Source organism: Ostrinia nubilalis, chromosome 20 (genome assembly GCF_963855985.1).
Source record: "Ostrinia nubilalis chromosome 20, ilOstNubi1.1, whole genome shotgun sequence".
NCBI classification, from domain to species: Eukaryota; Metazoa; Arthropoda; class Insecta; order Lepidoptera; family Crambidae; genus Ostrinia; species Ostrinia nubilalis.
The window spans coordinates 13,042,283-13,067,676 of NC_087107.1; the positions used below are offsets into that span (position 1 = coordinate 13,042,283).

At 38.9% G+C, this 25,394-nt stretch overlaps 2 protein-coding genes and 2 long non-coding RNA genes across 7 annotated transcripts in view; 2 read left to right on the forward strand and 2 right to left on the reverse strand.

Moving 5' to 3' along the window:
* The window catches only part of LOC135081694 (uncharacterized), a 106,683-nt gene extending 96,224 nt beyond the window's left edge, over positions 1–10,459 (forward strand). The window contains exons 4-8 of the mRNA XM_063976484.1: positions 1,294–1,428; positions 5,480–5,608; positions 8,129–8,297; positions 9,088–9,230; positions 10,225–10,459. Coding sequence (XP_063832554.1) covers positions 1,294–1,428; positions 5,480–5,608; positions 8,129–8,297; positions 9,088–9,230; positions 10,225–10,320 — 672 coding nt within the window. The 3' untranslated portion in view covers positions 10,321–10,459. The remainder of the gene's footprint in view (positions 1–1,293; positions 1,429–5,479; positions 5,609–8,128; positions 8,298–9,087; positions 9,231–10,224) is intronic.
* Positions 10,460–14,629: 4,170 nt separating this feature from the next.
* Positions 14,630–16,621, reverse strand: LOC135081801 (uncharacterized). 4 transcript variants are annotated; one of them, XR_010259274.1, is made up of 4 exons: positions 16,540–16,621; positions 16,332–16,432; positions 15,927–16,085; positions 14,630–15,234 (listed from the first exon to the last, which is right to left on the reverse strand). It is a non-coding gene; the product is annotated as an uncharacterized LOC135081801 (long non-coding RNA). The 4 variants fall into 4 exon arrangements; XR_010259275.1 differs by having other exon boundaries at positions 16,332–16,467; positions 16,540–16,617; XR_010259277.1 differs by having other exon boundaries at positions 16,544–16,615.
* Positions 16,622–16,898: 277 nt separating this feature from the next.
* LOC135081802 (uncharacterized) lies at positions 16,899–18,821 on the reverse strand. Its single transcript, XM_063976588.1, has 2 exons — positions 18,369–18,821; positions 16,899–17,658 (listed from the first exon to the last, which is right to left on the reverse strand). Exons 1-2 carry the CDS (start codon positions 18,661–18,663, stop codon positions 17,435–17,437), a joined length of 519 nt encoding a protein of 172 aa, XP_063832658.1. The 5' UTR covers positions 18,664–18,821; the 3' UTR covers positions 16,899–17,434.
* A 245-nt stretch (positions 18,822–19,066) lies between these two features.
* LOC135081695 (uncharacterized) lies at positions 19,067–24,666 on the forward strand. The gene is made up of 2 exons (XR_010259241.1): positions 19,067–19,181; positions 24,457–24,666. It is a non-coding gene; the product is annotated as an uncharacterized LOC135081695 (long non-coding RNA).
* The last annotated feature ends 728 nt before the right edge of the window (positions 24,667–25,394 follow it).

Here is a 25,394-nt window from a genome sequence, read left to right on the forward strand (position 1 = left end):
TTTTCATCATGTCCAAATTAACATTTATTTGAAGAAAAAAACAACAATTTACTGTGAAATTCATTTTTGTCTGTAGTCTAAAATGGTGAAAACAAACAACTTTGAAACTAAACAATAGCACAAGGATTTTTTTATCAATAAACACACAGTTCTCTCCTTTATTAACTTTTATTATTTTTTTATTTATTAACTTAATAATCATAGAATAATTAATGCAATAAATCTAAAAAATCTTCCTCTCTCCTAAAATGCAGTGCCCGACAGGGTCCATAATTTTGTAAACATTATGGATGCAATAAACTATTGAGTATTAAATAAAGTTACATTCATTCATACACTCATTTATTTTTTGCAAGTAGGTCTTTAAAAAGCGCTATTACACGTCTCAGTATTACTTGAACTCTACCACTCCTTCGTGTCGATCAGTGCTGACTGACAACAGGTAAATAGGTAATATCAACTTTATGACTTTGCCGGACCTTTCCCTTGCCGGGCGACTGCTCTTCCTTCTGAGCTACTTAGTTCTGTTTCTGAAACTTCTAAACTTTTGTCCGGACATTCCCTTGCTAGATGGTCACCCTACCATCAATGGTTTTAAGGCCCTCCCGCACGCAGTGACACTCCAATTCAATAAGTTGGCCATTATGCTGAAAGTTTGGATCGCCTTGTGGATATTGCCGTCATATTTTTTCTTGATCTTTACAAAAGTATTCCGAAGTAGGTAAATAAAGCAATAATTTTGTTTGCATAAACTTGGCAGTAACGAAAATCCTTGGAAAATGGAAAAGTTTGAAGGTGCACCCGCCTGTATTCTTTCTTTGAAACAGAATTAAACCAATCCTACTACTGTAGAAATCATTGGGGGAGGCCTATGTTTGTTCAGCAGTGGACGTCCTATGGCTGAAATGATGATGATGAATCCAACCACTGCTTCAAGACTATAATGTGGGCCAGTCCTGAAAAGAAGTAGCGCAAGAAACACAGACACTATTGTCAACCTCTTTTTCAAAAGCTTACTAAATTATTATATCAGATGCGAGCTAGGCATCATCATCATCGTTTCAGCCACAGAACATCCACTGCTGCTTCTCCAATGATTTCCAGATTGGTCGATTGGAAGCAGCTTGCATCCAGCGCCCTTTTATTCTTTTTTACCTAACTTCTTCTTGGCGTTCCTCATACGTGCGAGTGATAAGGATGGGTAGCTTGGAGTCATTGAACGAAATTCTATCTGCTCGGCGACCGGACTTTAGAATCACTCCAGGCAGTTTCTAGAACTTGTCTGTTCTCCAGGTGGTGGAGCCGATTAACCGGCTGCTGGAGACGGTGTCGTTCGACTGCGTGTTCTACTCGCTGGACTGGCACCCGCCCGACCACGTGTCCTTCATAGACAACGTGCACATGCGGGAGCTTCACCCGTCCAGCCCCGTAAGTTGAGGCTTTCATCATCATCATTTCAGCCATAAGGCCTCAGCCTCGAATTTAGCGGCGGGGCGGGCAACGCAGACCCGTTCTCGAAACAAGCGGGCAGCTCGCGCGGCGCTTTAGCGGCGAAGTGTTGTGTTCGGGGTTGTGTTGTCGAGATATTTGTTTTTATTCGCAAACGTAATGTCTGAACAACGGCGACAATTTTATTTCGATTCAAATTTATTCCTAACGCTCGATTTATTGTGGGCAAAAAAAGGAGTGCGCTGCCCGCTCGTTGCCCGCTCCCGCGCCGCTGTTTTCAAGAACCGGTTTATTTGATTTTACGCATAAGATCCTGCCGCTACCGCCGCCGCCCCGCTGCCCGCTAAATTCGAGGCTGAGGCCTAAGACGTCAGCGCCTTCCTGCTACCTTTATGAGGTCGTCGGACTATCTTGTGGGTGGACGTCCTACGGTGCGCTTTACGGTACGAGGCCTCCACTCCAGAACCTTGCTGCCCTATCGGCCGTCAGTTCTGCGTCACATCCTGCCCATTGCCACTTCAGCTTGCCAAGTTGCAGTTATCATCATTGCCACTTCAGCTTGCTAAGTTGCAGTTATCATCATCATCATTTCAGCCACAGGACGTCCACTGCTGAACATAGGCCTCCCCCAATGATTTCCACATCGCCCGGTATAGCGGCCTGCATCCAGCGCCTTCCTGCTACCTTTATGAGGACGTCGGTCCACCTTGTGGGTGGACACTGGAGTGGAGACCCGTTCTGGAATAATGCTGCCCCATCACGTGGCCTCTCACTGTACCTCATTAAGAAGCTCAAAGTTGCACAGCGTGCTTATGGAAAGGACTATGCTATTAGAAATTAAACTTCATGAAAACAAAACAACAAGTACATAATTTATTATATTTAACAATTATATCATAATCGTTATTGTAAACACTCGAGTTAATCTTGCATTTCAATTATTGCATTGATATAGGTAATGCAACTACCGATTAAATATACCTAGTATCGTCTCTAGTGATCATCAGTAAACTATTGTTCAGTTTAAATAAATAATAATAAAAATCTTTATTTAAGCAAGACAGATTTACAAAAAACGGAATGACAGTCTTAAGCTAATTACATGCTATGGTGGATTGTAAAGAAGTGTTGGTAGCGGTTCTCGCACTAGGTATGTACCTGTATCGCGAGAAACCAAATAACATTTTGCCAAGCAATTATTATGCGGGTGGACTGAATTGACGACTGACTTTAGGTAATTTACTTACATAATACATATTTACAACAACAAGCAAATTATACAAGAGTGGAGATATATTGTATGAGTGTGTGTGAGCGTGTGTGAGTACCTGCACTGTATGTAGTCAATTATTGTGGTATTTTGAGTAGGTTTTCCGTTTCCAGGTACGAGAGGGAAAGTAGCCATTTAGTGACGTCTCTGGCAGCCTGCCGAACTGAGGAGAATCTGATGTCACAAAAGCGTGTTATTTTGTTGTAGATAAAAGGGAGCCTGAAGTTAAGGTGGTTCCTAGCAAATGTGGTCTTAACTGGGTACGATGGAATGTGGAATAATCTCTTTTTTAGAATGTCAGGATAGTTTGGAGAATTTAAGGTGTTGCGATGAGCAATACAGAAGACCCTTAGAAGGTATAGTTGTCTCACATTCAGTACGTTTGCGTCATTGTAAAGGTCCCTTGTGGGGTAACGATAAGGTTTTTTCAGCATAACCTTTAGGACTGATCGTTGAGCCCGCTCAAGTCTTATCATGGTTGTTACGCCAACGCCACCCCACGCCGTGATGCAGTAGCTGACGAGGCTCTGACAAAGGGCTATGTAAACTGTCTTGAGTAGGAGCTTATCAGCTGAGTTCCGCAGAAGGCGCATGACATGAATTTGCTTTCTAGTTTTGGATGTAAGTGAAGCGATGTGATGTTTGAAGGACAGGTTTTCATCCACTTCTACCCCCAGGTACCTTATGTGATCCGACCGAGCAATAGGAATACAAGAGCACGAGGAAGAATTACAAGAATGTACTTTAAGCACAGTGGTATCTGTTGGACTTGATGGTCGTGTCTTATGGAAACATAAGTATTTGGTTTTACTGAGGTTTAGAGTGAGGAGATTTCTATCTAGCCATTTCTTCAGGACCACCATACCACTTGCAATGTTTGTTGCTAGCCCGAAGTTTCAAAAAACATTTGTAATAGATTTTATTTTGTAACAATACTGTATAATCGGAATCTGTATTATCTGATTATATTCATCAGAAACTTAAACTATGAACAAATAACACCTCTTGACATAACCACCGCAGTAATTCATAATGATCCGAAATCTTTTATTCGGCCAATAAAAGTAAATGTTAAATCGATATCACTTCACCCCTTCGCGAATGAATCGATTAGTTTTTTGGGACAAAGGCCCGATCTTGCGTATGTTTTAAAATAGCTACACATCGATACCCGATAAACGCTGTCTATCACGCGAATTTGTTGATGTGACCAACCAAAAAGTTTTTTTAGGACACTCATTCATGCTTATTTTTACCTGAATAACAATTTTTAACAGGTAAGGTCACAGCCTTGATCTCCCAATCATCTCTGTGAGACGTTAAACATAGCTCTATTGAAAACGATTGATATTATTTATTTTCGAAAAACCCAGTTAACTTAACTAAAATATCAAACTATGTTCCACCAGAGCAACAACGTCCTTTAAAACAAAAGATCTCCCAATTTTTTCCGCTACATTGTGCTGGCGTAACCTGCCATAATTTGAAATAAGCTAAGAAATAAAACGCACTTTAACAGTGCGTGCGTGCGCTCACGCACCATCAAACTTTGGTGTGACGTTTTCATGCGATTCGCCGAACTTCGTCACTCATCTACCAAAGCCAGAATTTGCGATTTTTTATCTGCCAAATCTTGGTCAAAATTGAATGAAGACATTTCATTTCAATGTCTCACTTGAGCCAGTCTCGTGGAGTCTCCCAAGACACTCGACCGGGGCGCGGCGGGCGTCATCGCGTGACGCCGCGTCATGACGCCACCACAAGGTCAAGTTCACTTTAAAATTGTCAGAAAAAGGTTTACGAACCGGGGCTCATGCTGACGATGTCCTTTTACAGCTTTAGAACAAAAATAGTTGATGATGACTGTTCTTTTTATTTCAATTACAGCAGATTTCATTTGGGATATTGACCATGAATGACGAAGTTCAACGACCCCTCTGAATTTCCGCTTTTCATCCTCTATCATTTAGGCTGTTACGAACTTAGCACCAGGTAACCCGTAATAGGCATGGTATTCTCCAAAACAAGAAACTCTTTCTGTTATTCTACAATCACAAACTTCAATGAAGCTTTCAAACTAAATTGGGAATTATGGTTAGTAGTAGTCAGTAGCAACTAGCAACTTCTTTCTTACAAATACAAATCTTTCATTCAGTACATAGGCCCTTTCCGGGGCGATTAAATACGTCCCAAATAGCTTGCCCTACCACCATTTCGGACAACATTTATGTGCTGAGAAGAATTGGCGGAAGAAACTCAGTCACCTTTGTCAGCCTCTTTTTCAACCAAATTCCAATAAATATTTACATCAATTTGATTGGAAAAGACCGTCTACTTACCAGTTTAGTTCCTCAACTTCGATCTCCTCCTATGTTCTTCTGATTAATTTCGTTGCGGGTCCAATGACAGTTTAACTTTACCTCGGGACAAACTTGACCTTCACTGGTTGGGTTTTTATGGTGGTCAAGCTGTAGAACCTGGCTACACAGGAGTTTCAGCGGTGGGAACGAGAGGTTGGAATAGTCCCGTTACCCGTTAGGGCTATATTTCACCGGGACACCATGGCGGCACAACCAGTCGCCGCTACCAACAAAATGTATACAGCTTTACGCAACCAAAACGGAGACCAGGTGAGTAACTCTCTATAGAGCTGTATACATTTTGTTGGTAGTGGCGACTGGTTGCGCCGCCATGGTGTCCTGGTGAAATATAGCCCTTAGTGTCGTGTAAAATCAAGCCTATCTACCTGTTTTTCTTCAGGTGTCAGCAGACAAAGCACAGGCATACGACACAGTGGTGTTTGCGGGGCCCCCGCCCATGAAGCAGAGGCTGTGGCCGCGACACTGCGTGCAGGACACGTGGGGCGCCGAGCTGCATAAGGATCTCAAGGTTAGACCCTCGAGCCATGATACTATTAGACCCCCAAGCTAGACTAGATTTTCCTTTTGTTCTTCTTGTGTCGACATAAACCTATACAGTGTTAGCCCTAAACTCCGCTACAAGAGTGGCGTTGTCAGTAGCATACATTAATCTTCCTGCGTGCAGTTGTTTGGGCACGCAGGGCACGACATCATGTACTTCGTCGACTGGGGAACAAAACCAAAAGGCCTTTTGAAAACTAAATATGTACTTAGAGCTTACTGGAACCCAAACGAATAAGCAAAGGCTGTGGCCGCGACACTGCGTTGAGGACACGAGCTGCAAAGGATCTCAAGGTTAGACTCCCAAGACCCCTTTAGAAGCAAACACTATTCCGTGCTGGAACCCTCCCGATGAAGCGAAGGCCTTTTTACGCCAGATGTCGCTTCGGTCCTCACATAATGCGAACTTTTGATTGCATAGACATACTTATTTTATGTAAACCTGGATAGCGCTGTTTAAAATCTATTTTCTTTCAAAATATAAACAGACTGGTTTAATACCCATTTATAGCATAACTTTAATACCACAATGTCGATCAAATCTATAATTTGACAAAATATCTAGCAATTTCGCGAAATGAACATACACACGACGGCACACTTATTATTATTCTGTGACATGAGGCTTAACAAGGTATCTTATATCTATATCTTACGTATCTGTGATAAAAGCGACTTTGCATTAAAATGTATGTACAGTCAGCGTCAAGTCCATGACACCCAAAGTGGCCAAAAGTTGACAAGACAACCTTATTCCAATTGTAACAAAGACGTTTTTCGAACTTTCTGGCTACTTTGGGGGTCACGAAGTATTCGACGCTGACTGTACCTATTACGGCAATATGACATCGCCGGTAACCCAGAGCTTGGATTTATGACGTCCCAACGTGTAATTTGCAGACGTTTTCAAATATTGATGAGCCGGTAATAAGCTCGTGGCCTTGGCTTCACTACTTTGTCAACCTTTGAAGACAAACTTAGGTTAGGAGTAAGGTATTTTTTTTAAATTACTGTGTTCTGCAATACGTAAAAAAGGTTAAGCTGGTTTTTGAGCTAAGCTGGTGGACAAAATCAAATAGGATCACTTCATTTCACTTTGCCTTTTTAGGACATCTGGTGTAAACTATCTAAGGGAATGAGGTAAAAAAAGGCAAAGGAAAACGTGGAAGTTGGGAAAAATAGTTGCGATAGATGGTTACTACCATAGACATCTAGAAAGATCCCAACTAATGCACTGAGTTCGAAACTCAGTGTCGCATTAGAAATTCACACACACAAAGTAATCAAAATATGTGCTCATTATCCACTGCGGTATCAGTATTCAACGTTCGAATAATCTTTAGTACTACCACAGAATAATAATAAGTACTACGTACAGAAGTTTTACTTCGCGAAGGTATTTAAAAAAATGTATGCTCAATGTCATTAACAATATGGTGTAATTTAGCTTGTCTCAAGAGTCAAACAAGTTTGTCAGAAGTTTTGTTGACAAACGTCAGTGATCGGTACTGCGCCGAAGCTATAGGGCTGACTTCGGTAAAATGATGTGACGTGAGGTGCCAATCTGCAGAAAATGGCGGAGGAAATACATGATTTAGCATGAATTATCATGAATAATATTAACTACTTATTTACCTCTCAGTGTCTTGAGGCAACTTAAAAAAGTACATTCTGTGTTTTTATTATTATTTAGGCAGTTAAATACTGCACAGTATTTAGTACACCATTTTCTTTATTTTTTTCCATCATACACAAGAATACGCGTGCGTGAGTCAATGTTCGCTCGTATGTGAGGCCTTGTCGAATAGTACTCTTGTAGGGGGCAATCGTGCGTGTTTTGTTTTCGATGTAAACTCGCGGAGATGAACAGGCCTGGTACTACGCAAGCAATGTAAACTGTTTACATTATGACGTCGCTGCTGTCATCATTGCTGTCACGAGCAATGTGTTCTGTTTTTGGGCATATTGCAGCGACACCGGCCCGCCCTCTTGTCACATCTCCTTTTCAACCGACTTCAAAAAAGGAGGAGGTTCTCAATTCGACCCGTATGTCTTTTTTTTTTTCTATGTTTGTTACGCGATAACTCCGCCAATTATGAACCGATTTGAACAAATCTTTTTTCGGCGTATAGGTAATACCTTAAGGGTGGTCCCATTTAAATTTAATAATAGAAAAAACAACCCCCAAGGGTGGAAAATTGGGGATGAACTTTTTTATACGCAATATCTCCGCCGATTATAAATCAATTTGAACGATTATTTTTTTTTTTTGAATAGGTATTATCAAAAGGGTGGTTTCATGCGAATTTGAAGAAAATATTTCACCCCCAAGAGTAGAAAATTGGGGTTGAACTTTTTTATACGCAATATTTTTAATATTTAGTTTTTTTTTGTGTTCACGCATTTGAAGTCGGTTTTATTTTTTTTAAAAGTTAATTATAGTTTCTGTGATCTATGGTTATTACAAATCCATTGTATCATTTTCCAGATAGTGGAAGGCGCGGTGAAGGTGTACAAAGGCACGAACCCTGAAGTGGATTCTTACTCGGTCTTCTGGGACAACAAGAAGCTGACCGATACCAGCCTCATCTCACAGCTGCGGCTTCGAGGAGCCACCGATATCTACATCTGCGGCCTGGCCTACGACGTCTGTGTGGGTGAGTGGGCGGGGCCGGGACAGACACGCCCCTTTAAGTTATCTTCAGTTACCTTAAGTGGTCTGACGCGCCCCCAAGCGACAGTTAAATACACTGGTCATCATAAAAATCGACCCACCCGCGACAAGCACTTTCAAACGTATGCATCCCCACTTCCCACCAATATTAATATACTATATTACCATTTAAAAGCCTAGTTCTAAACTTCATTTCATTAAAGGAAAGGTTTTTACCCCAAAAATGTGTCTGTAGAAGAATCCAGAGTCACTTCTTCAAAAAATAGGTTGAGCCAACTTTTATGACTATAAAACTGTTAAGTTGGGATTAATAGCTATCCATCTATTAAAGAGGACATGTGAGATCATTATTGGGTTTTATAACCATGAAAATTGGTCTAATTGATCCCAGAGGTGAGCCCAAAATGAGGTCTTTTTTCAAGTCACATTGATGGTATATGTTAATCATTTATTTAGAAATGAAATGTGTTTTTCTTTAAGGAAATTTATTGGGCTTTCAAATAACACCAATATTGTTGGGGTACCATGATTGAGTCAGAAGAAAATCTTTAAAGTTCGCGTCGCGGAAGGTGCAGTTTATTTAATGTCGAGTGTAGTTTACAGTATAACCAATATGCATAGTTAAAACGTTCAATAATTAGCGGTATTAACGAGTGGACCTTACTAGCTAAAGGCACCAATTGGTAAGTGCTAGTACAAATAGACCCACAATATGAGCGGTGACCAATTAGTTGGTGGCGCCATCTGGTAACCAATTCCTCTTGGCTCCACAGGAGCGACGATAGCGGACGCGCTGGCCATCGGCTACCGAGCGATCCTGGTGGACGACGCCAGCCGCGGCGTCGACCTCGCCGACATCGAGCAGACCAAGGCCACCATCGTCAACCACAACGGCGTCATCGTCACCACCCACGAGGTGAGAACAACTATACTCTTGCAACTCACACATATTTTTTCATATTTTTCATGACCGAATAATTACAGTATTACATTGAGTTAAAATGTCGCGTGACATCACTTTTGAGTAAAAAATCTACTCAAGCGTGACGTAACGCGCCATTTCAACTCGATGTAGCACTGTTATTATTTAATTATGGAAGAAAATAAAAAATGCGAGTTTAATATTTTCTAATTATCTGTTTCATTTGGCTGAAACGATCTGTCTGATGGACAAATAATTGAAATTTTGTCATCTAGCTTCGAAAAAATGCTATAAATGATTGCAATGAGGGTTTTCGCGACTGAAAAATCCGCCAGATGGCAATACGTAGACGCGAGGTCCAAATGCTGAATTATTGGTTATTTTTGACATGACATTGACAGATATGTCAAAATCCACCAATCACGCAGCAGTCAGACCCCACATCCACGTCCCGCCATCTAGCGGATCTTTCATTCGCGAAACCCTCATTGCGTTGCAATAAGGGTTTTCGCAACTAGCAACTGGTTGCTAAAATCTGTATTACGCATGCGGTCCTGTACTGCTCGTATCCAGGCGTAGTGAGTTTACGTCAAACGCATTCGATATTGACTGTGTAAAAAAGTGACATAGATGTATGACGGATTGTACAGCGCCCCTAGCGGAAATTTTCAAGAACTAAAATCTTCATCATATGTTTTTTTTTACCGCGGTCGATATACAGGGTGTTAGGTAAGGTAGCTAGTCCATGTTAAGATGGGCTAATGTTTTTCTTCAGGTAATGTTTTTCTTCAATTCGCTGTAAATCCTGGATATACAAAAATACAATTGTTGGTTCTAACAAAAATTTTGAATAGTTTCTACTTACGACCACAGCTTTCAACGCCTGAAATTGTGCTTTTTTATGCATAACAAGGCATGTATTTGACCACAATCGTTAATTTAATATGTTAAGCTTCAAAGTTTTAAAATGATACCATTATACTTACAGGTAGCAGCAATGGTGGAAGGTCGCGACAGGCGGCCGGAGCTCGGCTACAAGTTAGCTATGGAGCTCAAAACCGCCATGCAGGACGAGCAGCAATAGAACTACTAACTGTGAGAGTTATCCGTTTTATTTGTAAGATACCGCGGTGAACTGGCAAGGTCATTTTCTATTTTCCAGTTTAACGCGGTACCAAAGTCCTATGGACACATCTATCTACAATTCTACATTTTTATGGCGCAAGTACTCGATTACTTTCTTTCCCCCAGCCGTCCTTCAGTGTGCCGCATAGTGTACTGGCGCCATTATATTTAATTTTGGGTTAGTTTACCCTGAGAGGGCCATATTTTTTTTTATAAGTCCCTGGGGTCTACTGATAGGGTGACTTTATCTGTGGACTCGTGCTTGCATTATCTACACGCTAGTGTTGAGAGAACATCGATAAATTCAGGATGTCGATAGTGCTATAAACACTATTATTTTTGCCTTTACTATCGATATGCAACAGTACTACATACTAAGGCCCAGAACACACGATGAAACGCAATTGCAACGTAATTGCAACTTCTAGTTACTTTTGAGTTGCATCTAAGTTTCTGCCGTAGATTCCGTTGAGAGACCACATATGACGCGACCATTTCAAACCAGACCCAGTAATGGAAGTTACGCCCACTTCGTAATTTTGGGTTATTGTAATTTTGCCATTAGACACGTAAGCTGTGATGGGACTTTACATTTGTTTTTATTTGTCCCTTACTTTACGATAATTTGTGTTGTGCTTTTTATTTATTATCTATTTTGAGAGTTTTTAATCTTAATTAGCTAATACGTTGAAAACTATGCTTAGCGAGCCTTTGCTTTTGCAATATTATGACGACATTTAGGAATAGTTATTTTAATCCAATTATTTATTTATTTATAACAGAAAATTAATAGAACACACTAGAGTAGTGTTTTAAAGACTTAAAAATTATATTACAAAATTATATCGATTCGTTCATACGTAACCAGTGCTCCTTTTCTTGAAACGCATTTGATGAGTTTGTTTGGAGTTTCAATTACTATAACGCTTTTGCATTAGAAATATCGTTACTAACTCATTTATTGATAATAATATCAAAAAGCCTTAGAAAATATACAAAATTGAAAATAGATCTTGAAAATTAACGGTTTTAATTTAATTTATTTAGTACTAAGTTATTTATTGTTTTAAACGTTAGTGCTTTAAGACTATTTATTCACAACAACAGCAGTTTTTTTTACTAAAAAAATATTTTGCCTCTAACAAACTGAAATATTTTTTCAAATGAAATCATCTCTGAAATACAGATTACTACTTCGCAAAAATCTCACTAACTGAACTATTTAATATAAGCTTACGTCATAACTGTTTAATTTTATGAATAACAGGGAAACCTAATGTTTTAGCTGTAAGAAAATACCTAAGATTCCTTGTTAGAAGTAATCTCAATTTTATTTCATGACACTTAGCTGCATTTCGGACATCCATGTATTTCGGGCACGTAGTATTTATTTTATTAACCACGAGTAATATTTATGTTGATTCTACTTTTTTTGTAAAACAAAAGTGTATAAAATAGACATGATTCAGTCAAAATAATATTTTATTCTTCTTTGTGTTTATTTTGACTGACATACCTACTTATTTTCGTTATGTCACAACATGGATGCGCAAGTACTTTTATGTATTCCACCATTGCGTGTGTGTTTAAAAAAGAGTTATAGATCACATTGTATGTTGAAAATGATGCACTTGTAAAATGACATTCCTATTTATTAGAATATGACTAAAATAAATCCTATACTTAATAAGGTATTAAATAAGAAAAAATAAAGCGCCTCGACAAATAACTGTCATGCTGGAAACGTTACTGCAGTACAAAGTAAGGTAGTATTTAATTTTAATAAACTTGAGTTGTATTTGCGCTCACCAGTTGTATTGGCGCCACTGGCATGTCACAAATTAAATTTGACTCGCCAGTGGCGCCAACTGGTGAACGTAAGTAGAACAGTGTTAAATAAACAAATTAACTTAAAACTCATGCCTAAAATATACACAATGTGTTCATTGAAGCACTCTAAACCTTGCATTATTAGATTCACAGCTTATTAAAAAGTATATTTATGATAAGCATTTGTTTTAGTAATAGAATAAGTTAATGAAACTTATGACATCGTACTTAAGTATAAATTAATGTTTTTATTTATTATATTTTTTACTAGATAGTATGTTGTGTGGTGTTAAGAATCTAAGAGGTTTTGTTAAATAATACTTTAGTTATTGTATTCGGAGTTATAAGTGTTATAACATTATTTTCTGTGTCGATTCCAAAGCCACATCTAGTATAGTCAGCGTCAATGAGGGCTATCGTTTTAGCGCTTACCAGTTAGCGCCACTGTAGAGTAAGGTCCTGTCACTTGCTAGTAGCGAAGACAGTGGCACCAACTGGTGAGCGCTAAAGTGGTAGGAGGACTATCGCATTTGCAATCAAGATGGCGCCACTGTAGAGTAAGGTCCTGTCAATTGCCAGGGGTGCCAACTGTTAAGTATAAAAACGATAGCCCTCATTAGTTCGTGACGCCCAAAGTGGCCAAAAAGTTGACACCATAACCTTATTTCAATTATAACAAAGAAGTGTTGCAAAATTATTGGCTACTTTGGATGTCACGAACTATTTGGCGCTGACTGTACCTACATAATGGTAAATAAACTGAGGTTGAAGTCATCTGAGGGCCTAGTGTGTTTACATCAAACGCGCTGAGCGCGTTAAAAATGACAGTAAATGTATGACGGATTGTACAGCGCCCCTAGCGGGAAATGCTCAAAAACTAAAACTTTCTTACATTTTTGTGAGCGCGTTTGATGTAAACTCACACACAGCCCACTGGTTCCCTATTTCTGTCAGATATTTATTTGGTGTAATCGTAAAGCTCGATTATTCACTGAATGTGTGCTTTAGGGCCGGTTCCTTAGCAGAGCGGAGAAGAGAAGTGTCACCGTCAAATTTTTCTATACGATTTCACAGCAGAGGGGAGACGAAAAGGGAAAATAACGAAATCTGATTTTTTTTTTCTCGTTGTATTGATTATTTTTATAACACAGCATGCCCATAAGCCCAAGGCGTCCACTGAAAATCAGTGTCCAGCCATGCATTTAGCTGGCTGGATATACTGAGTGGGCGTCCTTTTTGGCACATCGCCTTTATAGACATTTAAGTATTATTATTATTGTTTTTTTTTATTTTTATTTCCATATGAATGTCCTGATTTATTGTTTCTTTTTTTGTGTGCCAAATAAATCATTCTTTCTTTCTTTCTTTCAATTATTCTAAACACTTCTCCGCTCTGCTCCGCCTTGGTGGAAACCTGGCCTTCGGATTTTTGTCCTAATTGTATGATCTTACTTAATGTTAATTTATTTATTTATTGAATAATAATTTATTCTGTCAGCTCTTAGAATAAGTCTAACATAGTCTATGGAAACGTGATGTCCTTAGAATTCCCAAATAGATGTGATAGTTCGCAAATCGTTCCTTTATGTGTTACGCACTAATAAATAAGAGTTGGATTTTTTATTCGGGCTATTATTTTCCTATTCCTGTTTATAAAAGTTCCCACATACTCACACAGCAATTTAAAGTTTAACTCTTCTTGATAATTCCTATTATGGAATCTACAAACACCAAACTAGTGTGCCCAGCACAGGAATTTTTTTTATTGTAAAGCCTGGTCCGTGAGCACGTAGAATCCCGTCCAATGACCCCAAGCTACCCATCCCTATCGCTCGCGCGTAATTATGTTGCTGTCGCGACTGTGCGACGGGCGCCCGCAGTGAGTGTGCGAGCGCGACAGCAACATAATTACGCGCGAGCGATAGGGATGGGTAGCTTGGGGTCATTGGACGGGATTCACGGGACCAGGCTTTAGTATAGATCGTTTCATCCACGTAGTCGCGCTCCACCAATTTTTGGTTGAGGGAAGCGCGGGGTGCGGGGAGTTTGATCCGAGCAATCCGAGCGTCATTATTGTAATGTGTGTGTCCACTTGTGGATAATTTAGCGTGTACCGATAACACTCGAACATTAGCGGAAGAATGCTGGGGCGCGCCTTCGTGGATGAAACGCTCAGTACCTATAGCATTTTAGGAGGTTACACAAAAATAAAAATAAAGCATTATTCATAAATACTATATTAAATTCTATTAAGGCCAATTTCTTAAAATATAACTATGGCTAAAATTGAGCGGCGACAACACTAATTCATCAGTCATCAAATAAATAATTAAATTTTTGGTATAACACAGTCATGCCAGAAAATTGAAAAATAATATTATGGTGATTATTATTATTTTGATATGTTGACTCTCTAAGGAACAGATGTACATCATTTAAAATTTAACTAATTATTTCTGGGACGGTTACATAATCTCACAACCTGCTTTTTATTAGGTACATGTGAATAAATTATATCAACTAATTGATAGACACCACAACATTAGATTCATATTATTTTGTAGTATTACATTTAAAACTATTATCAAAAATAAAAATCCACAATCTATTAATGACAAAATGTGTGCAACTCTACTAAAACTACAAATTGTAAAAAAACTTAAAAAATATACACATTGACTACGAATTAAGATTTTAAAGAAAAAAAATCACCAATCCTACCCTACCTACGTAACAAAACACATTCTAAAACAAATCTGTTATTATCACTCAGTGATATTGTCAAAGATGCTACTAAACTATTTTAATTTCCGTTTCTAAGCTACAGTAATACTTGAGAATACTTCCCTTCCCAGTTTATGGGCAACGAAATCTAAGATCGTGAAAACCAGCTCACGACGACTGGCCGTGCATGCCATGAGGATATCAAACGCCCGGGCATAATCCACAGGGTCCAAGCGCCTTAGGTAGTTGAAAACGATGTACAGCAACTCTTTTAGTTTCTCTTTCACTGTGTCCCAAATCTCTCGCAGCGAGACCAATGCTGAAAATAAGTTTCAAATTATATTTTGTTTCAAGTTTAATGAGGACTATTTAATATTTAATTATTTATAGACCCATAAAATCTTCAATAGAACATCAAGAATGAAAGAGTAGTTAATGAAGTGTCATGAGCCCACAGATCTGGATCAGCAAATCTGTGCATGAGCATCACTAGTAAGGATTGAACTCAAAATTGTTGTGAAACAACTTGAAGGAATAATAAATAATAGGAAAAAATATCAACAACTACCAATTGATCAACATGGAAATCATTGGAGGAGACCTATGTTCAGCAGTAGACGATCTGTGGCTGAAATGATGATGATCGGGACTATTCCCACCTCTCGTTCCCACCACTGCAACTCCTGTGTAGCCAGGATCTACAGCTTGACCGCCACAAAAACCCAACCAATGAAGGTCAAGTTTGTCCCGAGGGAAAATTAAACTGTCATTGGACCCGCAACGAAATTAATCAGAAGAACATAGGAGGAGTTCGAAATTAAGGTTCGACTTCCCTCCATTGCAAAGCGGATGACAGGTGACAAACAAAGGTTTAAAAACCTTTAAGAAAAGATTATGCACCACGGACAATAAATTAAATTAAGGGGGCCTATCTTATGAGCAATTAGCAAAATGATGATGATCATGAGGAAAAACAAGACTTGCATACTACAGTATCAGTACAACACTTACTAGAAACTCCTAACCCCGTCGCACCACCGATGCCAGCACCGAGTGCTGCCCCCATCCTCCCACCGGCGAACCCACCGATCAGGCCACCCGCCACTGTGAACACTCCGGTCATGATCGCTGTGTCTCTATCCCATTGTATACGGATGTCAAATGCGTCAGCTGAAAAAAGACATTTTTTAATGAAATTGAATGGACAAAATTCTTAAAAATAGGCAATCAAACATGTTGGAGAGAATTCAAAATTGTTTAAAAAAAGTACAACTGCACAATGGTCAAAGTCATACTTCTTTTTATTGCTCACAAAAGGTTGGTGGATAGGACAGACTTTTTTAATAAAATGTACTGTGACTTAAGTCACATGCTTACAACATGTGTAAGGGAATTAGAACGAATATAATTACTCACCGATTTGTAATAGAATTTGCTCAATCCAATTCGGATCGAACCTCACTTCGTTGGATACATAAGGCTGGATTGCCAAAGACATCGTGGAAAGAACGACGTATCTGGGCAAAGATTAATCCGCTGTTTTAGTTATTCACTGCAAGATCGCGAAGCACAATGTAGCTCATAATTTAAATATAACACTATTTTGTTATATCTAAATACTTACCCACCACAACAACAAACACAAACAAAATTCCGCGACACAAATCTGCGCACAGTTGATTCTCCTGTCAATTAGTGTCAGTCAATCACCAATTTATTTACCATAGACAATCCACTAGTGAGTATGAAATATCGATGTAAAAATAGCAAAAAATGTCGATAAAAGTATGAAATTAAACGAAGAAAGAACTTTTATTTAAATTATTGTAATTTAGTACCAAAATGTTAAGTTTCTCTAAGATGATGAGGGTAGGTAAGTATTATTCCCGCGATTATGTCAAATACCAGGCTGGATAAGCCTATTCATGTGTACAAACATAATGGTTAGGTATGCAATAAACTACTAATAGTATAACACAACACAACATTTTAGTAAAATATTTATTTAGGTCAATAAAATAAACGATCGATACAAAATATTTAATCATTATTCGTCTTACTTATTAAAATTTAATCTCCAGTCGAGTTACACTTTTTAAAGAACAATTAACTTTGTTTGAAAAAACACAAGGCCTGCCTTATGCTTTTGAATGAAATTGATTTAAATAAAATAAAATAAGATATAATAAAAATAAGAAGTCATTAAGTAAGTATTATCATATCTCCCTACCTACATTCAATTCATTTTATTAAATACAGTATACCTTTATTCTCGCGTTTTCTTTATTTTCTGCTATCAAAATATCATGCAATAACATAAACGAAGAGGTCTTTTAAATACTTTTCAAAAATTGCATATCTGAAACATTATCTGAAACTTATTTTTTTAACAATGTCGGTAGATAGTCATCCAACAACAACAAGCAGAATATCATGTCACATTTTTTGAATAATAAATTGTAAATTAATAAAAATCATAGCTCATTTACAATCCTTCAAACCTTAACCTTCATCATAATTCAAGCAGCAGTCAGGCTGGACAGGATCCTTTTCCCCAGCAGTCCTGAGGCGGTCTGCGCGATGACCGAGGCCAGCTGGGTGGTGTTCCCGCTATTCTGGGCCAGGAACATGGCGGCGCGCTTGTAGTCGTCCAGCCCCATGCCGGCCAGATAGTCGTACACGATGTCGAAGAGCTCGGACAGTTTCGACTTTATCTCCTCCCAAATGTCCCTCATCGATACGGCTGGGGACCAAAATAATGGAGATGAGGATTTGATGATCAAGAAATATCCTATAATACCTATAATATACGTAATTATCGTGTTTTGTGATAGCAAAAAGGCATGCCAGTACAGCTACAAGTCCAAAACTAATGCACCGGATTGATAAAGTTGGTGCAGATACCTACCCTTAAATTAAATGCACACCGAACGAAAGTTTAGAAATCTTTTGGCGTACTTAATAAGTAAATAGGCGCTTAATCAAATCTACGTTGTTTTTATCTATCTATAAATGAAAGTTTGTATGAACTTGTAAACAATTATACCTATTGTTTGTGCAGCTGTGCAGCTTTATCTTTATTAGTCTAGCACCGACGTATTTATCTCATTATCATTGATATTTCGTTGCTACCTACTTAGAAATCTTATAATAAATTGATTAATTGAACAATTTAATGCCGTTGAAACATTGTTAAACAAATAAAATAAAATAAAATAAAAATAAAATTAAATCTAAGAATGAAACATGCATATTTATGGGCGCAAAAAATCCCCTTGTTAAGAAAATATCAATTTTTACTAGGTATCCGATTATGATCTTTTGAGGGTAGATTCAAAAATATTATAACGGATTTAAAGGTGGTTACCCTATTCTCGCCCTTCTATTATTTAGCGAAAAAGCTACTATAAAATTCAGACATTTTTAGATAAGTAGGTATTTAATGTAACTAACCAACAATGCCAATGCCGCAAGCTCCACCGATCGCTCCTCCAACGGCCGCGCCAATTTTCCCTCCATAATGGTTCCCGATGAGCCCCCCAGCCAGCGCCAGGCCTGTGGTGACCAACATCGCGCCCTTGACTCGTTCATCACTCATCACCACACGGAAATCGAAGCTATCACTGATGGTGAGTATCACCTTCTCCAAAGCAGACGGGTCAAACGGCAGCGCAGCCGAGCCTGAGTTGGAACGGCGCCCACATACTTCGTACTCGCATTCTGTGTCCGAATACTCAAATGAACTCATATTTACTAGCTTGATGATGATGTCGACGAAATAAAACAGCGTAGATCCCGCACGGAGGCAACTGGTACAACTGGCTACTGGTTGTTGAATAAATTAAATACTTATTTATAAATTGCGCGATAAAATTGGAGGTATTTTTGAAACATAAACAATATTACGTTGTGACGTTCAGTGCGTTTTATTCACACCACTGCAGGCGAAATAAAAATAAATAATAAACCCAGTTGCACATCATATTGGCCTCTTTCGTAATTACTAGCCAATAATAAACATGCAGTACAAACGTTGTCTAGCCCATCATTGGTTAATAGACAAAAAGCGAAATTAGATTTTTGTTGTCATAATTGTCACTAACGTCAGTTGCACTGTCAGTCAATCAGCTGATGAGATGATTGTTTGTAGATTCTGCCGTTGATGTTGAAGTGAGCCACATCGCGCGAAATTTATTTTCCTTTTTTCACTTTTATAAATAACTTTTCTTTCCCTTTTCTAAGTGTTGTGATATTTGTGGGTGCTGGGTAAGTGTTTAACACTATTTGTTTTGTTATTGTCTATTTCCTTTATCCCTAAATCCTATCTCTTCTGAGGGCATCAATTATGGATGTACCCCCCAAACCTCCGGATCCTCCGGACGATGCTATTATGATTTCTCAGCCGGTTTTCTCTGACGAGAGCCAACGAAATGTTGAAAAAAGAAAACGTACGCTTCCGTTGGAGCCGACTGGCAAGGAAACCTTAGACAAACGCACTCGGGACTCAGAGGAATCGTCGACCTCCATTCAATCTATATATACCCACCCCAGCTTCACTGAGGCACGTATATACACAGCAATCGACAACGGCCCATTTATTGTTCATTGCTCTCGTACTGAACCTGACCCTGCCGCGGGTACCACTATCCGCCCCATTAAGTTTGGCCAATTTCTACACCGAAACTACATTAAAGGCATCGCCAAAGATGGCGTTAGAAATGTTGGCAGAAATAAAATTGCAGTCGAATTCACCTCTGGAGAAGATGCCAACAATTTTGTTAATTCCCAGGTACTGACAGACAACAAATACAATGCCACGATTCCCACATACCATATTACTCGCATGGGTCTAGTCCGTGGTGTCCCGGTAGATTGGTCCCTCGATGAGTTTATTAACTCTCTTGAAATCCCAGAGGGATTCGGATTCGTTTTAAAAGCCAGACGTCTTAACAGAAAGGTGTCCAATAATGGGAATACTATTTGGGCTCCTACACAAACTGTGGTCCTCACATTTTCTGGGCAAAAACTCCCAAATAGGATATACTCGTTCCACACCTCTCTGGTGGTGGAAGTATACCAGCTTCCAACTATACAGTGCCACAGTTGCTGTAGGTTCGGTCACATAAAAAATCAGTGTCGCTCTAAACCCCGTTGTTTCCGTTGCGCTCAAAACCACTCTGGTGACGCTTGTAATGTTCCTGATGAGAAATCTACTTGTCTACTTTGCACAGGGGCCCATCTGGCTACAGACAAAAACTGCCCAGAACACATCAGACAGAAAAGGATAAAGCAACTTATGTCTCAAGAAGGTCTTTCATATTTGGATGCTTCAGACTTAACTCCTAAAACAAGAAAACCATATAACGATGTTGCAAAAGAAGTTCGTAATTCACTTTTTGCTTCCTTCCCATCACCACAATCTCCCCCAAGATCAATCCCCTTCCAACAAACACCAAGTGCATCTAGAAGGATTAATCCACCTACTCCCCGCAGCAGGTCCTCTCTGTCCAAAGGATATGATAGGCAGGCCCACCAGGCTTTGGTTGCTGATGTCCCTTCTCAGTTACCTAACGGTTGCGCACTACAAGGTTGTTCCCACTCAGATGTATCTGAGAATGACCAACTAATAGAAAATTGCCTGTCAATGCTCACAGTAATTCTCTCAAAATTTAGTGACTCACTACCGAACAACGTTGCCTCTAAACTTCATATCCTCTTCAACAAATTACCTAAATCTCTTCGATCCTCAGACGATAAAGATGACGACGGACACTTCTCAGTTTCTTCAATGGAACAGTAAAAGTGTCCGTCCGAAAAAATCTGATCTAATTTATTTATTTAACCAGCACTCAGTGGCAGTCGCTGCCATCTCTGAGACATGGCTGAGACCAGGTTCCCTATTCAGGGTTCCAGGATATGCCTGCCTTAGAGATGACAGAGATGATAGCTACGGAGGTTGTTGTCTTCTTATCAAGAAATGCTATTCATACTCTCTTCTCTCCATCCCTCCCCACAGTCCAGCTTTTAACGCTGTGGCTGCTCGTGTTATGAATATTTCTATTATGTCCATTTATATTCCTCACCCTACCCCTTCTCTTATCCCAGAATTATTGACTACTTTTTCCTCACTTCCTCCTCCTATCCTTCTGTTAGGAGATTTTAATGCCCATCATATCGCCTGGGGTGCTCACAGCTGTGATTCCTTCTCTGTTCAACTAATGGATATATTTGAGGATCTCAATTTATGTGTCCTGAACGATGGATCCCCGACAAGACGAGTATATCCTAATCAAGATCCTAGATCAGCTGTTGACCTCTCAGTATGCTCCTCTTCCCTTGCATCTCTCTGTTCATGGTGGGTTCTTCCAGAGGCTTATGGTAGTGATCACTTCCCCATTATTATTAAAAAGCCCCAATCAGTATTACCTACTCCAGCTCCCCCTCCATTACTTAAATACAAATTACATAATGTAGACTGGTCCAATTATGCATCAGAGGTAGACAGACTCCTATCAAACCATATTAGCTCCCCTTCCACCGATGTAAACGAGAAGTGCTCCATATTTGTAGAGTCATTGTTATCTGCTGCGGATTCACAATTCCCTCGAAAAAAGATTAATCGTAAAAAAATCGCTCCCCCTCCATGGTGGGACTCGGAATGCTCGGAGATGATTAAACTTCGTAAATCGACAGAAAAAGATTATAATGCCTCTATGACCATGGAGAACTTCTTAAAGTATAAACAAGTGGAGGCTCGTACTAAGCGTCTCTTATCAAAAAAAAAGAAATGTGGGTGGATTAAATTTTGCGAATCCCTCACTCCTAGGTCCCCTTCCGCAGCAGTTTGGAAAAAAATCCGCCGCTTTCGTGGGTCATTTATAGAATCTCCTTCTTCAAACGACCCATCTGTTTGGCTAAATGGCTTTGCAGATGGGCTGACTCCCCCCTTTGTCCCTGCTGAAAATTGTATACCTACCCCTTATCCTAACCTCCAGAGTTCGGATAAATTTGATCAACCCTTTTCTTTACCTGAACTAAGATGTGCTCTTTCGGGACTTCGAGATTCCTCTCCAGGAGAGGACGGAATTCCCTATTCATTTTTAACTCATCTTGGCCCAATTGGGGAGAAATTTTATTTAGATATAGCTAATTCTATTTTTATGTCTGGTATAATTCCGGAGTCCTGGAGAACTCAAATAGTTATTCCCATTCTGAAACCTGGAAAAGATGCCTCCGTGTCATCTTCATATAGACCAATTGCCCTATCCTCTACTCTATGCAAAGTTCTTGAACATTTACTGAAAAACCGCTTAGAATGGATAGTGGAAAATAGAGATATTCTCGCGAATAGTCAGTTTGGCTTCCGTAAATCTAGGGGTACCATGGACAGCCTGAGCATTTTAACGTCAGACATTCGTATCACCTTTTCGAAAGGGGAGTTCTTAGTTGGCGTCTTTTTGGACATAGCTTCTGCATATGACAATGTTCAACTTCCGGTGCTCAGACAGAAGATGCTTCGCGTGAGTCTCCCTGTGAGGTTAGTCCATTGTGCAACCAACTTGCTTATGGGCAGATTGCTCAAAATCCGTTCAAATGGCCAACTTTTACCCCCACGATATGTCTGGAAAGGTCTGCCTCAAGGTTCAGTTCTAAGCCCTATTTTATATAGTATTTATACCTACGATCTTGAGGAAAGCGTTTCATGTTTTTCTAATATCCTTCAATATGCTGATGACATTTGCCTTTATGCTTCTGGGAAATCAATTGAAGATATTTCATCGCGTTTAAATTCAGCTCTGTATTATTTAAGTATATGGTTGGACGACCATGGTCTAGCTCTATCAATTCCCAAAAGTAACGTTGTACTATTTTCAAGGAAAAAATATCCCCCCTCTGTAGAAATTTCATGCAATAATCAGCTCATTCCTGTCGACGAAAAAGTTAAATTCCTTGGAGTTCTTCTTGACTCTAAAATGTCTGGCATACCTCATTTTAATCAAGTCATCCTAAAGTGCGAGAAGGGTATTAACATTCTTAAATCCCTTTCTGGAGTCTGGTGGGGATCCCATCCTTATTGCCAAAAACTATTATACAATGCAGTAGTTCGTAGCCATCTTGACTATGGGTCTTTTCTATTAGAACCCTGCAGTAAAGAAGCATTGTCGAAATTAGATAAAATTCAAGCTAAAGGTCTAAGAATTATCTTGGGAGCTATGCGGTCCTCTCCAAAAAATGCCCTACAAGTTGAGAGTGTAGACCCTCCTCTAGATCTTAGACGTCAATATCTGTCTGATAGATTCACATTTAAAGTTAGCCAATTTGCCCGTCATCCTCTGATACCCCGACTCCAAGATCTATCTGATTTAATTTCTCTTCCCTCTTGCAAATACTGGTCCCATAAAGAGTCCCCTAGATTAATAACTAGTCTTAGAAAACTTTCTTCATTGTCCCACCCCGTAGTTACGTTTCATCAAAATCCTATATTTCAAACTGATTATGATGCTCTGATCTTTCCACCCCATGTTGTCTTAGATTTAGGTATCTCAAAAGGCGACCTTGCGGCTGATTCCAAACTTACTGAATGCTTAGCTAGAGATTGGCAACACTGGCTACCTATCTACACGGATGCCTCTAAGTCTTCAGAGGATGGACTTGTTGGTAGTGCGGTATGGATTCCTAAATTTAAAATTCTTTTAAGCTTTAAGTCTCCAAAAGAATCTTCTGTTTACACAGGTGAATCGCTGGCTATTCTAGAGGCTCTTTCTTATGTTTTCTCCCATAAATTAAATAAGTCTATCATTCTTTCAGACTCAAAGAGTTGCCTACAGGCCTTATCTAGTAATATATTCAGAAGTAAGCTAATCTCACCTACCCTGCTGGCTATTAAAAACATTCTCTTTCGTTGTCACAGTGAAGACATTCAGGTTGCACTAGGGTGGATTCCAGGTCATAGTGGTATCCGCGGCAATGAACAGGTTGACCTATGGGCGGGAGAAGCTGCACATGCAGGGTCTCCTCTTAATACGTTATATGCTTGTGACACTTTACCATTAGCACTCAGAGACCTTGTTGACCAATGGCAGATCCGTTTCAACGAATCGTCTAAAACAAAAGGTCGACACTATGCCAATATCCAACCAATAATTCCCAGAAAACCGTGGTTTTTTAAACAGAAAGGGATAGATAAACGCATAGTGTCAACGATATGCCGTCTTCGCATTGGTCACGCATGTACTCCAGTTTTCCTCCATAAAATTAATGTGAGAAATAGCCCATTATGTGATTGTGGAGAAGACGAAGGTTCCCCTGAGCATATTTTCTTTAATTGTAAAAATTATTCTGTTTCTTTATATGACATTCTTCCCCTTAAAACTCCTCGTCCTTTCAACTTCCAATATATATTAACTCAACACTTTTGTATTAAATATCTAAGTAAATATTGTGCTGTCTATGACATTAAACTATAAAATTATTGTAACTCCTCTTTCCCTATTAACATAATTGTTGTGTCGTTTGACTGTGATGTTTATTGTTGTTTTAGGTGGTGGTTTTAAGGTTTAAAAAAAAAAAAAAAAGGGAAAAAAAAAAAAACAAAGAAGGGGAAAAAACTGCAGCATTATCTAAAATATTACTGAAGCGGACTAAAGTGTGTGTCTCCTTAAACACTTGACATTGGCAGAATCACTGCGGCAATAAATCCGCGGGATAGTCCAAAAAAAAAAAAAAAAAAAAAAAAAAAAAATGATTGTTTGTACTTTGTTTTTCTTTGTAATTCCAATAAATCGTTATGTTTTTTTATTATTATATTAAAAAGTAATTATGAATGATGCAAAATATTATTCGTTGACAAATCGGATGCGAGAAGAAGCGCAGCTTCTTGCGGAACGAAAGTGGATAGAAAATGCCTTAGCGAAAATTAGAGCTCAGCGCAACGCTTTACAGGTTAGAAACTTTACCTCAATGTCTTCTTTTGTTATTGTTATTAGATAATTTAATAGAATATACATATTATATTCTTCTAGACTTGTTCCAGGTTGAAAGGCTGCAGTTGGAAAGCATGCAAAATGAGATAGTAAATAAGTTACCGGCAAACCAAAAAGCAGCGAAAAACGCACCGAAGCCAACACCACTTTTTACAAAGGTAGCTGCAACTTCTGAGCATCTTGCAACAGGGAAAGAGCCATCTCAGTCGATTCCCAGTACGCCCATCAGAAATTTTCTAGAGAATGAGGCTTCATGCAACATGGAGGCACTTGATTTGGGTGTTATTCGAGTGCTCAGTAAGTTTCTTGAATTAAATTTTGAAAACACTTCCCAGTAGAAAAATAATTACCTGCTTTAGTAGCCTATGTTGAGACTGATGTGAAATAATTCTTAGTTATCATAATAGGTACTTGTTCAGTTATATAAAAAATAAATAATCTAAAAAGTAGGATTTATTTTTCTAAAATTGTGAATAATTTAACAATAATAAAACCA

Excerpts from the sequence above, each read along its gene's own strand:
- LOC135081802 (XM_063976588.1), bottom strand. The coding sequence starts at position 18,663 with ATGAGTTCATTTGAGTATTCGGACACAGAATGCGAGTACGAAGTATGT. Across the intron at positions 17,659-18,368 it reads TTGCGGCATTGGCATTGTTG|CCGTATCGATGAGGGACATT; the intron begins GTTAGTTACATT and ends TTTGGTCCCCAG.